This window comes from Amphibalanus amphitrite, unplaced genomic scaffold, assembly GCF_019059575.1.
Source record: "Amphibalanus amphitrite isolate SeventyFive unplaced genomic scaffold, NRLGWU_Aamphi_draft 000809F_arrow, whole genome shotgun sequence".
Taxonomy (NCBI): Eukaryota; Metazoa; Arthropoda; class Thecostraca; order Balanomorpha; family Balanidae; genus Amphibalanus; species Amphibalanus amphitrite.
This window is the reverse complement of record NW_024882303.1, coordinates 23918-39598: the sequence shown is the minus strand read 5'-3', so window position 1 is coordinate 39598 and position 15681 is coordinate 23918. Positions and strand designations below refer to the sequence as shown.

Genomic DNA, 15681 nt, shown 5'->3' with positions numbered 1-15681 from the left:
TCCACCAACACCAACGCGCACATGCCCATTGCCCAATTCTCACCCACAATAAAACCAACAGTTCCTCACGCCAACCAGCACGCAACACTCGCCAGAGATCCTCCCACTGCGCGCTTCGTCACACTCCTTTCCCTGACGCCTCATATCCACGGTGATTACACATTCTGTCAGAGCCGGCTCGTTTTTACCATCGAGGCACCCGACCACCTCTGGCGAAACAGTCGGCTTCAGCCTTGGAACTCAGCGCCAAAGCTCATGGACAACGCATTCGGTCGGTTACTCGGGGGCCTAAGGCATCTTGAGGTAATGAGCTGGAACGTGGTTAATGGACTGATTGGTTATGCAGCGCCTGTCACCAATATAGGGGTTGAGGCCATAATGGTGTTTCAAAGAATAGCTTCCAGAAATGGTCATTGTAATTTGTAGTTTCATACCTATAATTGGTTTCTGATTACCAAAAGGAATGATTTACTGAATTATTTGCTGATGATCCGGCCTTCACGTAATTGAAGTAACATGAATTGGCCGAAAATTAACTGAACATTTCAATATCAACGCACTGTACAGTCGCTGTGAGGATCATATTCGTCTCGGGTTTCCAAAAGCGCTGTTCTCTGCTCAGCACGCTAGCTGTCCAGCCGGAAACAGAGCCCTTCCGGTCCAGTGTGGTGCACGCCGGGGCCGGGGCCGTCTGGGACGCCGGCGGCCCGCTGTCAGGAAGGTCGCAGCCGACGCCGCCCGCGGCGTCCGATCGGCACTGGCTCCGGGAACCGACAGTCGCCCCGGAAACTGACCAACTGACCACTGACTGACCGGCGACTGAAACTGACCAAAGACCGACCGGCGACCAGCAGCAAAAGGCTGAACAGGGAGCTTGCTCAAACGGGGAAAGCAGAAAAGTCGGCGCCCATTTGCGTCCAAGAAAAGTACCGATGTCCATTCACGTCCAAAAATGGAGCCGGCACTCATGGACACCCCGGAATGAGACAATCGTTCAAAAACGCTCCGGAAGCAGCCGAGCACCCTAAGGACACCCCAGAGGATCTCCGCGGGTCTTGCTCCAAGCGAGACCACACAAATCGATAGGATAAATTATCCACAATTTGTTAGAAATGATGATAAACGAAGCGGGCCCAGGTGCTCGGGAAGCTCTGATGGCCGTCTTTAGCCCGCTAATGTCGGCTGTTTAGCGGCGAGATAGACGTGAGCGAGAAACACGGACCACCGGGGATTCAGGTCTGATGGATCTGGTCATCAATCGAAACTCGAAGGGCAAAATAGTTAGGACGGGGTTCAACGCCTCCGAAAACTAAAGTTTGACCATACAGTTCCCCAATATCCCAATAGCTAAGAATATGGACACTAGGGTTAGTCCGACCGGCCACTGTCCGAAGAAATCCATTCCCGTAAAAGATTGAGTTGGTTTATAAAAGTGGGGTAGTGGGGGTCGATATAAAACCAGGAACAGACTCGTTCCTCTCCAAACGGTCACCCATCCTCTGATGATGACGTCCGAGACTCACCTTATACCACTGGTTCAGCACGTCCTGGGTGGAGCGGATGAGCAGGCGACCCTCCTTCGGGTCGATGATGGCCACGGTGGAGGTGCCCCTCAGGCGGTCCCACTCGACACCGCACAGTGAGGCCAGTGGCAGCTGCCGGAGGTCAAAACAACAGTCAGTGGGACAGTTTGGGGCCGTGCGGGGGGGGGGGGTTAGACAAGTAGGATAATTTCCAACGAGTTAGAATAGCGTAAAAATAACCCTAAGCTTTGCGCACTATTTTCAAAAAGTATAAAACATAGACTAAACAAACGAGAACAGTTGGCACAAAGGGATCTGCGGGACCTGAAGGGGTAGCTCTAGTGGGACCTGAGTTCTAGTCTATGTTACTCCGGCAGTCTACATGCACGGTAGTCCAGGTGCAACCAAATCTTTTACGATCCCCGAGCCAGCAGGTGACTGAGGATCGTGACAGGAAACGGACACCTGCCGTCGGCGAGCGACCGTCGACCTCGGGTCACTGAGGTCACAGGAAACGGCCGGGTGATTACAGCCCGAGGCCACGGAGCGCTCTGAACGGGAGGGATCGCGGCCGGAATGGGCCCTATCGGTCACATCCCAGCCTCGTTGGACGCCCTCAGAGAGCAGAGGGTACGATATCAGTCGGGTTTCTCTCACTTTACCGCCCGCATATTTACGTCTGGACAACGAGTTGCGGGGAAAAGTGCTGATTGTGTTGCAGTTTTAGGAGCCGGTGATTAGGCTGGATTTTTGGGTTACTTTTTCGTTCCGATTCATGTATTTCATAGTGTTTGGCTTTTGAATATTTTAGTTCTTTCAGATAAATATTACTTGCCTTACAACTTTTGTAAAAACGTTTCATTTTTTATAAGCCGACGTTCAGAGTCCTAAAAATACATCAGCACTACAATCATTGTAAACAAACAATTGGAGCACCACTTGGCTCTGTTCCAAGGCCATTTTTCAGTTTATCTGGTGGTTTTCTCTTGCTCTTGTACGTCGTTTTGTTGGATGTTTTGAATCCCTTAAGATTGACTTATATCATATTTAAGAAGCATGTTGACTGAAAACAATCTGAAGTATCCAGGAGGCTGACAGAGGTCCTGACTACTGAGCAATATCAATATCAAGTCGGAACAAGTTATGAAATTTTGGTTGATAAACGCAAGTTGATCGGGCTCATATATCAGCAAGAAAAAGTAAAATTAAAAGAGCTTATTGTCCGAAAACAAGCTATAATATTGCAGACCTTGGAGCAATACTGAAGAGCACGCTGAGCAGGATCATGCCAGAAAATGTTGACTGATGAGCGCATATTGATGTATTGGTATGAATATTGAATACTAACTTACAACAGCAGATAAATTAGTGCTAACTATCAAGTTAAAATCTGGAATAAATGGACTTGGGCAGTTTTACTATGCTTAGATGCTATGCAGATTGTAATGTGCATCAGGTACTCAGTGTCTGGCAAATGAAACATGTGATCATTCCATTGCTACTGGAGGAGAAAGCTTGGATCACTAAATCCACTTTATGTTGATTTTGATGTTAATCATCATTACTGTATTTCTTGAAAAAAGGATTGTAGTAAAATTGTCAATGTGACAATCCATGCAACGATGTGATCATATGTGTTCATAGTCATTCGTGATAGTCATTATTGGTCCAATATACAATGGCAAAGCTCTCAGTCTCAGCGTTTATTCCTGTAGATGGCCAGCAGTGACTCAGAGCTTAGAAGTATTAGTTTTCTTCACAGGGCTGGGATAAAAAGTACTGAGGGTAATCTTCCACCAAGGAACTCTACTTTGACATGGTATGAGATGTAGGCACAAGTAGGTAGGTGCTCAGTTCCTATAGTCAGTAGTTGTGTATGTTTAGTCGGGTTAGCTTAGATCAGATTGTTAGTTTTTTAATTTGCCAAATGTCCATAAAAATGTGACCTGAGCAATGAGCATACCTGAACCTGACTAACCTGACAGCTGGCCTAACCTCAATCATCACACATATTTGCAGCCTACCCAAGATCTGCATGGCAGTAGCACCCAGTTATAGGTAGGTACTCACCCTAACTCAATCTTACCTGCTAACCTTCAACTTGCCAAAAGTTAGCTCACATTGCCAAGCTGTGTCCAGGGAAACAGTTGAGTCAACTGAGGAACTGGCTCATTGGGTGGCTGGTGCGAGTCTGTGCATTTAAAGTGTTTCTTCTCTGAAGCTGCTCTGCACTGCTGTATGTCATGTTAGATGCTCAGAAAATGTGGGAAATGATTACTAAGCTACTTTAGTGCTTTGTTAATGCTCGAGACATGAACAAGTACAGATCCTGCATGGTACAGCTATGAGTTAGGTGCTAGGTGAGTATGTTATGTGAATGTGCTGTTCCCTGCTTGACCATAAGTATACAAACAAGCACAAGGTCACAGTTATATTCAATCTCCACATAAACATACAACAAAAACTGCCATATAGCCTAACTCCGAACACACCACAGATAACTTAAGCCTTTGAAGGCACAAAAATGTTTTGATTAACAGGACAGGTTTACAATATATCCTCTGTCCTTGGGGGACCTTGCTGCCAAGTTGAGGTATGATGACTGAACTTCAGGATTGATCAACCTTTTCTTAGCCACTGCTATATACGAGAAAGACCAAATGCTTGTTTGTTTTGATTTACAGGAAATGTATACAATATATCCTCCGTCCTTGGGGGATCTTGCTGCCAAGTTGAGGTACAATGACTGAACTTCAGGATTGATCAACCTTTTCTTAGCCACTGCTTATAAACGAGAAAGACCAAATGCTTGTTTGTAAACTGCGTTGAAAATTTAATGATCCACCTTCAATTCTGACTTGAAGGCACCAATGAAATAGTTCCCTCTCCTTTTGGAATACACAAAGCAAAATATTTAATAAATTTTAGTGGATGGACAAGAGCAATTAGCAAAGCTTTCCCTCAAGTTAACTTCTGGCACTGTTGATTAATTACACTGACGCTTATTCGCTTCATATTTTGTAACAAACGCGCTAAAACTGCAATATAACAGCACTATATGCTTCTTGACAAAATGCAATAGTATTAAAAATTCAGCCCTGATGGCATTCATTCTTGGTGGAAACGTAATTACAAAATATTTTGTAGTAATTATTAAATTCCGGCCGAAAACAGTGCACGGTTTAAAAAAGAATCATTCCAATGACGGTCCATTCTTGCGGTCCTGAAATCGCCACTATTTCCGGCCTCTCCAACGCAACTCGTTGTCCAGACGTAAATATGCTTACCGCCCTCGCGTGTGAAAGCTGCCTGCTGTGTAATTCGAGAGGAAGCGAACAACGGCCGCGGGGTACAGGCAAGCTGTTTGAGGATAGCAGCTCGTAAACATAGATACGATATGATCCGCCAATGTCGGAAGGAAGGACAGTCGTCTGTCATCTTTTCGAAGTGATTACTCATGCACATATGCTTTTCTTATCCCCAGTCTTTGCATACCAAAACCAAAAGACATGGCGCTGAATGCATATCCTATCTCCGGTATCGAGTTGACATTTAGTAAACATATATTGTTTGTCCAAAAATACCGGTGAAACAGGGCATAAGCAGCCATTCCCGGTAATACGCAGCATTATAAATGCATCTACACCATCTGCACCTAATCTTGAGCCGACTTCATTAACCCGCGCCCTGCTGGGGGGGGGGTGTTTGAACACCCCCCCTTGTGGTTTTTCGCGAATTTCTCAAAAACGGCGGCGCGGAGCGCCGCCGTTTTTGGTACACCTTATCATACATCAATTCTACACATGTTGTGAAAATTTCAGCCCAAGGTCATTCAAGGTCAGGTCACCAGGTCACTTGAAGTGACCTCACCTCATAAAAAGTTTCAATGTCTGTCATAGCTACACCGAGTGACTGATCGCTTTGAAACTTTCAGAGATTGCTAAGAGCAATAGCATGTACAAAATGTATATCTCAGAATTTTGATATCGATGACCTAAGGTCAGGTCAATTTTGCGACCTCCCCATTATAAGTCAATGGGAGAAAATTGAAATGCGCCTCTTTTGGACGAAAGACATTATAAACACTTCCAAACACTGAATTATAAGTAGATTAGACACACTGAACATGAAAATGGTGTCCGTGACCCTTGTTTATGCCTTGAGGTCATCTTAGGTCAGGAATGGTATCTAACAGTTTTTCGCAAATAACTTTTGATAGAGGCATGCTAGAGCGATGAAAACGCCTTAGATGTGTTCAGCTCGACGATACGGATCTACTGATATGCAACATGACCCTTTCCGGTCAGGTCATGACCTTGACCTGAGGTCAAATTTTCAAGTTGACCTTTCAAGGTCAAGTTATAGTTCATTCGATGCGTCTTGACGAGAGGAACACGATGCCGGTAAAAGTAAGCTCGTAGAAGGCTCGGGTCAAAAGTTATCGCAGAAAAACTGTTTTCGAAAAAATCGGCTATTTTGGCAGTTTTTGCCCCCTGCAGGCAAAACCGTTGAAGATAGGTCAATTCTGAGAGAATTACTCAGAAAGGGCGTTAATAGGGCTACCGAATGCGCTTTTCCGCAGCGCTGTAGCTCTACTGGTTCCCGAGTTATGCGTTGGCTTCTTGGAAATTTTCGACATTCGACCTGGAAATCGGCGAAATTTTGCCTTCAATGACCTCTAGTGACCTGACCTTTGACCTGACCAAAAAATTGACCGAAGTGATTTCGTCATTATTTTTGACGCTCTTTCGAACGCCGCCTTCCGCGTATCGCTACGTGGCCCAGGAGCCGAGTTAGAAGGGGGGGTGTTCAAACACCCCCCCCAGCAGGGCGTGGAAATCCAGGACCCCCAGCCGGGCGCGGGTTATACGGCACGAGCCATACATGACACATACAACAAGCAGAGCCCGCAGAGGTTTAATTACGTCTGATATTGGGTACCGCCCGGTCCGCTGCATTGTTCGGTACCGGGACACTCAGCGGTCGGCGAGGTATTCCTGTGTGACCTTGTGCGATCGGACTGCGCCAGATGGACGGTCAGGCCGCCGAGAAACCGGCTCGAAACAGCACAAAAAGGTGGCTATTACACATGTTGATAGACGGATGAGCGGAGAGTCATGATCGCAAGGCGCTGAGCTGTTCGGAGAATAACAGCCGGGAACGGGATATAACGCGAGACAAACATCGCAGACGAAAGCGACAGCTAAATATGCGATATATCAATAGAAAAAGGCAGATGTAAGGAATTTGGTAATTGGATGTTTCCTTCCCAATCTCCACGACCTTGACGAAAACAGAATATGTTGACAGTGAGTCAGCGCCTTCCATGCGCTGGTCCTGCCATTGCCCGGAGTTGTGGCGGTTCCCATATTTTGCAGGCGTTTTTCGGCTCTGCAGGCGCCGTCCCACGGTTGTCTGTAATGGTGCGGCACGACATGGCTCTCGTACAGCACGCGACACAGGCGCCAACATCCCTGGCCGGGGGTGATAGCCGGGCACACGACCACCGTATATGTCAGCCTCCTAAAACGTCTGCCGAATGTCGCCGTCCTCATGGCATCCGACACATTGCACCGACTCACCTTGAACAGAAAGCCGCCCATGTCCGAGTACTGGCTCTTGGCCTTCTTGAAGCAGGAGAGATAGTCCTTGGTCAGGATAAAGTAGCGCTCTTTCCAGTTCCAGCGGCTGAGCAGGGTGTCCTTGCAGTACCAGATGACACCCTTCTTCAGGGTGCAGGCGTCCTCCGATTTCTCCTGGATATTTGGCGACATCTGAGAAAAAGAGAAGGCAAGGTTAGTGTGGAGCAGCACATAGATAGAACTAAACAGAAGAGATAGAGCATTCTAAATGCATCAACACATATATTTCAACAGCATTATGCAACGTAACTGCATGTCTCATTTAATCGTACCGTTTATGTTTCTCTTCTTTTTATTTCATTTTCAATATCGGTGCACAAGACTTAAACTTCTCATGCGAGGCTGCAATTGTAACCACTTTCTCTCCTATTCTAATTTGGCGCTCGTGATAGTCGCCGTTGCGTGACACGGCCGCAGCGGCGCGTGCCGTTGCACGAGCAGGCGACAAACAGCTGCCGCCACAGCGCGTCATCACGGTCCGCTGCCTGCGTGCCCGGTCATAAATTCCCTGCCCCTGGCCGCCCCTCTCGGCCCCCTTCTATGTCACGTGGCGCGTGTCTACAGAACATGGAGGCAGCCAGCCACTCGTGTCCCCCCAGGTGCCTGCCCTACACCACCCCTCCAGCCAGGTATGTGCTGCACGTGCCATGTGCCACACACCAGGTGACACACGGAAACTGCTACCCCGAACATGCATCGCGGAATGTCCAGGTGTGGCGAGTGGCGATGCGGTGACACGACGGCCGGAACACGGCGGGGTTAGTCGTGGCCGGCGACTCATGGGACTTCTCCAGAACGAAGAACGAGGACCATGTCGCGTATCGACCCTGCCACCCAAGTATCGACCCGGGTTCCCAGCGGCTGTCTGTCGCTGTGGCCCGAAACTGCCATATCGACCGTCCTACCGAGTCGAGCCGTGAACCGTCGCTGCAGACTGCAGAACTTCGTTCGAGCAGCGGAAATCATAAATAATGCCAGCAGACAGCGGTCTGTGCGAAGTTGGAATGGCTGCTGGGAGGTCCACAGCAATGTTGCTAAAAACTACACGGATGTCATGCATGGTGTGAGTGTTGCTGCAGCCCATCTTCACTTACCATCAGGATGCGGATGACGGTAAAGTGATGCAAATCCGGTATCAATTGGGCTTGGTGGCTATAAATGTCCATTCGGAAGAGAGCTAGGACTTCATTGCCCATTGCCGGTCTTCAGTAAGTCAGACTCAAAGATGTAGTTAATGCCGGTGGAATGATGCCAGTAACATTTTTACCCTAATGTGCACCTAAACGGGTACCGATGGCATCCCCACATTTTTCCTGCAACACTTCACATACCATCACTGCAATGTCGAGGTGTTCGCAGGAAATGCTGCAGAGCTTGCTGTTCAGCACGTCTCGTCGTCGTGAGATCGCCGCAAACAGGTTGCACTCATCCAACAAGCATCCAACACGGTTATAACAAGAGATCTGTCTATTACCTCGACAGGCAGCTGATCAGAAATGTTCACTTTTGCTGTAGTCTCCCGGGAACAAGCACTTATCACGACGCACATTTGGGACTTAAGACCGGTAGTTCATCTAGTGCGCAGCTCGTAGGGGCTATCACCAAACACCTCAGTCGCCGTGTCATCTCGCTGGTTGGCAGGAGAGAGTCAGAACCGCTGGTGAGGACAAGCAGCGACGGCGAATCTGGGTGGGCTGATCTGCAGAAATCTGACCCGGTGTCGACTGCAGTGACAGGGCCCGGGTCTGTCGACATCCGTGACCGACCCGACGGCGGGCCAACACCGCCCGTCGCAGACGACGAACCGCCAGTGCCAGTCTCAACACCTGAAGCAGCGTCATCGAACGCGAAACTCCGGCGACGCCACGAGCAAGGCCAATCGCCGGCAACTTCAACGGGGGTTGCAGTTGCCCCTGCCCTGCGTCTGGTCGAGATGATAATGTCCAGCACCAACAAATCACTTCTCACTTCGTCGAGCTTGTCATCGGCAATGAGACGTCACAGCAGAACCACCTCCCCACGACGACTGCCGGCGACTCCTCACAGACCAGAACTCTCACGCTGGCCATCTCTCTGACGTCTGACAAGGACAGACACTAGCTGACCTGGCCGTGACATCCTCAAACATCCGCCACGACCCCATAAGCCTGGTCAGCAAGTCGGTGCGGCGACAGACGGCTCAGCCTCCCGGGGTCAGCATGGTGTGTCGTTTCGGGAACTAGCGAATGAAGTTTAGTACCGCCGTTCACCGGTGGATGGCGCTAGCTGGTAGTTTCGGCGAAAACTCCATCTGAGATGTTTGAAGGCTTCCCTTAATCCCTTGTTCAAACATGGACCCCGTCAGCCCCGGCAGAGGTATTTGTCCAGTGTACACCGCACCTGAGGACGGGTCAGCTGAGGGAGGGGAGTCACTATTGTGGCCTGAGGAATGCCGCGCCGGTCGGGGGACGGGGTCGGGAGGAGGGGGAGAGAGGCAGCGCCGTTCTTGCGGTGACGGGCTGGCTTGTCGCCTCAGCCTGGCATACGCTCAGTCGGCGAGGCGATGCGCATGACCCGGGAGCAGCTGAGAGTCCATGACTCCATATAGACAATTGGCTCGTTTGTAAGCACGAACACTTGGAATGTTGCTGGTGCAGAATTTAAGCATAGGGACGATGTTTTTTGTGCCAAATTTTGTGTAGGTAGGTACATGTAAGGAATTTATGGAAATTTATTGTGACAGTTTCCAAAAAATCGGTCCAAGTTTTATAAGATATCGAGGTTTTAGTGACGTCATGATTTGAGTTTTCGTCTTTCGACAAAAACGACACATGTTTAAAAAAAATCATGGGTATAAAATCACAGAATAGACATACAGACATGCCGTAAACGTCATTGGACTGCCAATGCCTACCATGAACAATCAAATTGCCATCTTTGATTTTTGATTACCTATCGTTCTATGGTTTCCAAAATCTTAAATGGAATCTTGGCAATCTCTTGTAGACTACTTTACGACCATGATGAATGCATTTCATAACCCGCACTCCGCTGGGGGTCCTGGAATTACATGCCCTGCTGGTGGGCGGGGGTGTTTGAACATTCCCTTTTAATTCGGCTCCCGGGGCCACATGTAGCGATACGGGGAAAGCGACGTTCGAAAAAGCGTAAGAAATAATGGCGAAATTTATACTTAGGTCACTTTTTCGGTCAGGTCAAAGGTCAGGTCACCAGAGGTGTTTTGGACCCATGCTACTGAAAGCCCAATTTCATGTGTTTGATCTGACCTTGACCCGACCTGTGACCTTGAAATTTAACTTTCAGGTGCTCATCGTAAGTGTCTCGTCGCGTTCTTTCGTTTGCCTTCTCGTCCGTTTTGCTGCGTCTATTGGTTCTTGAGTCGGGTAGCAGCTCTATTGGTTCCCGAGTTGTGCGCCGCTTTTTGAAGAAAAAATGTTGAAATAATCGGCCCAGCCGTTCTCGAGATCTGGAAGCGCCCCCTGCACGTGCGCACGTGCACTGCACGTCGTGCAGTAGCACCTTAACCCTATTAGTGGCAGGCTTTTGGCTATCCCTATTAGTGGCAGGGGGGGGGGCTGTTTACGACCCCCTTTGATATCTCGAGATCTAACGGGCCGATTTTCAAAATTCAAACGGCATTCGATTTCGCTCAACGTGATCTACATTTCTAAAAAATAGAAATTAAAAATGTCAATAGAGTAAAAAAGGTAGAGGGGGGTAAAAACGGGCAAATTGCAGATACATTTTAGACTGTTTATCACGGCCAGGTTTCTGAACCAATCTTATTGCAACTTTTGCCGATCGATAGAGAATGAACCAGGAATTCACATGGATCCTAAAAATATGCATTTTCAAAAATCATAGGCGGATACAGATCATTGAGATTCGGGGTACACAAAAAGTATAGTAAATAAGGTTTTTGTTGGTACTGCTTCTAAAAAGGGTGGTAATGGTCTTGTTATGTTACAATTTTCTTATGAGAGAACGACTACAATTGTATTGGTCATTCATAGGCGGTGTCAGGGCACCTATGTTGGGAGATAAAACATAACCCCCCTTTTTGGACGCCTGGATCCGCCTATTATAGCAAAAACGTGTCAAAAGAGGATGGACAATAACTTTGTATATGCTATCACATGATACCTTTCATTCACTGTTCGTAAAACTGGTGCATACAGTTATAATACATCAGCATCGTGATCTTCGCCCAAATGACTCGCTTCACGAATAGGATCCCCCAATTCCCAGTGCTCTGGAGCCGCCCCTGGTAAAGATATGAACTTGAAATTTTCAGGGAATGTGCCCAATTTAGTTTAAGGAAAAGTCACACAATTTCAGCATCGTAGCTTCAGCGGTTTCGGAGATATTCCCGAAAACCCTGAGGGGTGGATGAAAACAACCCCCCCTGCCACTAATAGGGTTAACCGCAACACATGGGAATGCATAGCCTGGTGGATGCCTACCTGTATGCCAAGTTTCAGCGAAATCGCCCCAGTAATTACCGAGTTATTGAAATGGGAACAAATTTGGCACCTCTTCTCTTTGTATTTTGCACGTGCAGTGGGGGTCACTCACATAGATCAAGAGCATCCGACCTTTGGTAGGAGGGATGCAGCTACCCTACAAAAATTACCGCAAGACAATCGCTTAAGCGGCTGCTGAGATACGAGCCTCTCAAAATCACTACTTTTCCAAAACAGCTTGAACACCCTTGACTTTTCACGTGGCACGTGCCACGACGGTCACTGAGATGTATCAAAAGTAGTCAATTACGGGATAGAAGGGATGGGGCTACCCAGCAAAAAAGACCGCAGGCCGATCGGTCTAGCGGTTGCTGAGATATAAGCCTCTCAAAAGCGTTACAGGCCGGGACGGGCCGGGCCGGGCCGCTCATACTGAGATTTTTTCCGTTATATTGAAAAGACTCGTTTCGCTCGCTCACTCGTAACTACTAAGTAAATGTTCAAACGGATGCCAGGAACATGTAAAACTCGAAAAAGTGAATCAAGGTCCTCAAAGATCAATGACCCTGACCTGACCTTTACGTGACCTTGGCACCCACCGTAATGCATGCCGCATGGGACGAACATCATTTGACATGTTTGGACGTTTACAACACAAAAAAGACTAGAAACGCGCGGACATTGTGATGTGACATACGCTGAATCGCGATTTCGGTGAAAGATGGTCTCGAGAAAAAGGCCAGGGGTCAAAGGTCATTTGGGTCAAGTTCATGAAAGAAAAAGAGCATGTGTAAAATTGATCAACTCTGGGGTACTGAAAGTTTCGTCGCGATCGTCCGCTTTTTGAGCGAGATTATTCGCGAAAAACCGAGGGGGCGGGACGCGGGTCCATCCAACTACCCCTACAATGCGAGGGTTAAAACACTAAAATAAAGTCATGATATGAACATATTTGCTGTTAAAGATATTTTTGTAGATTTAGTTCATATAACAGTGTTTGCCACGGGCCGCAAAATCCCAGTCCAGCCCGACCCAGGCCCATGGGTTGACAGCCCGGCCCAGCGCGAACCCATGCATAGTAAAATTGTTGAAGCCCAGCCCGGTCTAGCCCGTCCAGCCCGGACCAGCCCGTCAAAAATGAATGGATCATGGACACCAAACAGGTATTACATATGTCACCCATAGGCGCAAAGAAACAATCTTTTGGGAGCAGCATGCACGCACAATGCACATTGCACATATATGTATGCTTTCATTCGTTTTTTTTTAGTCTTGCACAGTAATAAGCTAGTTTTTGTTTTTAGCTCAGTCGCGAACCTCTGAGTCCACTTTACAGTCCTTGTCCCAGCCCATCCACACTCACCACAGCCCATCGATTATTTATATTTGAGGGCCCAGCCCAGCCCGTGACCCAGCCCAGCCCATGACCGATTGGCTGGCCCGGCTCATGGCGAACACTGCCATATAAGTCCACTCGCCAGAAAGCCCGTCGTGAAAACGGCTATTTTTCGGCAGACAAGCTTCCGCTTCGGGTATAACTTTGAGCCATTCAGTTAGCGATGTCGATTCTACTCCGGAGTCGGAGTTAGTAAGATTTTGGTGACTCTGGGTTCAACTCCGATTCTACTGTCCTGGCTCAGACCCATTCTAATCTTGCTCCACCCCATCATTCAGATCGCAAATTCTAAGATCGATGGAGATCCTATATCGATAAAAACACGCATCGATCTAATGCGAAAAGGCTCCAGACCGGTCACACGCATGAAAGAGATTATACCATGGAGCAGTATGTTTTTGGCGGCGTTTCAAGCTAACAGGCCGGTTACCTTAATGTTCGTGCAAGTATCTCTAGGGGACGAGAATTGTTGACGACACGTGCGAAACGTCAGAAATTAGTGAAAAGCCTGTGTGAATACCACCGTCACTTATTTTCCTTCTCAGTAGCAGTAACCTTGGCAGTAACAGCGGGAGGTCTGGGAGAGGGTCAAAGCGTCCAACCCTTCCGGCGCCCGTGCCTTCGCTATCGCTTTCAGGAACACGCGCGCGGCCGCTATTGTGCGCCCGTCAAACCCAGCCCGCCCTTTGACAGCGGGCGGGTCATCAGCGGTCCGCCCGCGTCCCTTCCTGTGACGTCACTACGGTCCTGGAACGCAAGCCAAGCGTAGCCAAGCGGTGCATTGTTGTCATTGTTGTGGGCACATAGGCATTAAAAACAATCAGCTCGGCTAGCATCATGTCTCTCTCGTCCAATGGTGTAGATTGGTGTGTAATTTGACCTCGACATCATCCAAAGATAAGATGAACATTTTTTAAGGTCGAGCTCATGACCTGACCGGTAAAACTCATGTGGCATCCCAATCGATTGCCTATTGCAAAACTGAACGCATTGCCGCTGTTTTTACTGCCTTTCCACGTCTCATTCACATGTCAGTTGTCCAAAAGTGCTTGTTTCGACTGCTTAACCCTCGCCGGACCTATTGGCTTTCTACATACGCGCCGGCCGAGGGGCGGGGGGCGGGTACGACCCCCCTCGCCGTTTCGCCCCTGGTGGATCTAGCGTGTCGCGGAAAAAACGAGCGTGTGCGCCGTTACAAGACGCAGAGATTGGTACCCGAATTTAAGGTCCTAGGTCAACCGGTGACCTCCGAGGTCAGGTCAAGTGCCCCAAGTTACGGTTCAGTTTTTGGTGAATAACTTAGCAAAAAACGGCCGCAGAGCCGCGATTTTGGCAGAATCGTGTTCGTTTCGCTCAGGCGCTTCGAATGATATACTTTTTGTCCGGGTAAGGTCAACTTGGGGTGTTGACCTCAGGTCAAGGTCAGGTCAGCACCCCCAGGTCACGAAGTTGGTCGAAAGAGGTCATGTCGCATATCATTCGATTCGGCAGGTCTTCCTGAGTCCCTTGGTGGCCTTCCCGACTCGCTAGCTCAATTTGATCAAGAGTTATTGACGAAAACTAATCTGACCTTTATGACGTCATAAATGACGTCACACAAGGTCAACATTGCAAAAGGGACGCATATAACCTTGCAAGGAGTGCATCAAATCACGATTCTGCGTGCTTGAGATACTTGGAGATCGTTCCCGGCGCCAGAATAGCAGTTTTCATTTTTTCCCCATTGACTTATAATGGTGAGGTCACGAGAATGACCTGACCTCATATGACCTTTAGGAAAAATCCGAGATATACAAGTTGTGAGACACATAATGGATAATGGATAATGGATACTAGCCTGCAAGTTTCATTTCCCTGTGACATCTCCTCTGGCAGCGAGGGCGTTGCGAAGTTGCGACATCTGAAGACCGTGCAGAGGTTCACTTATGACGTCATAGGTCAGTGACCTGACCTGACCCAAAAATGCGGTTGGTGTCTAAAGGTCCGACTTGAATCAAAGGTCAGGTATGCCATGTTTCACCTCTCTATCGCCAGCGTGTTTAGAGCTATCGTGAAAAACCCTATGGGGAGCGGCACCCGCCCCCCCCCCCCCTCGTCCGGCGAGGGTTTACCCTCGCCGGACGCCGGCACAGGGGGGGGGGGGGGGGTATGCAACTATCCACTAAGGTTTTTCGCGAATAACTCGCGTAAAAAGCGGTCGATCGCGACGAAACTTTCAGTCCCTCGCATTGATCAATTTTACACCTACCCTGAAAATTTCATGACCTTGACCCAAATGACCTTTGACCTGTGACCTACTTTCCGAGACCATGTTTGGCCGGAATCGCGATTCGGCGTATGCCGGCTCGCATTAGCCGCGCGTTTGCAAGCTTTTTGTGGTTTCGAACGTTCAAACATGTGATTTGATGTTGCTCCCATGCATTTGGATGGATGTCAAGGTCACCTGAAGGTCAGGTCAGGCCATTGACCGTTGGTGACCTCGGTCCACTTTTTCGAGTTTTACATGTTTCTAGGCTAGTTTTTGGAGCTGAATTCGAATTTAGCAACCATTTGAACATTTTACGAAGTAGTGTTGGTGCCTCCGTAACATGTTACGAGTACAAAGCTGTCAGAGGCGGTTGACACGTATTACGAATACCCGTCCCCGTGGTTTAAAT

General features: G+C 48.4%; 1 protein-coding gene across 1 annotated transcript in view; it reads right to left on the bottom strand.

Moving 5' to 3' along the window:
• LOC122366465 overlaps positions 1–15681 on the bottom strand; it is a 57807-nt gene that overhangs the window by 23856 nt on the left and 18270 nt on the right. Inside the window, exons 3-4 of the mRNA XM_043338759.1 lie at positions 7106–7297; positions 1524–1655 (exon numbers count right to left, since the gene is read on the bottom strand). Of these exons, the coding sequence (XP_043194694.1) occupies positions 1524–1655; positions 7106–7297 (324 nt within the window). The remainder of the gene's footprint in view (positions 1–1523; positions 1656–7105; positions 7298–15681) is intronic.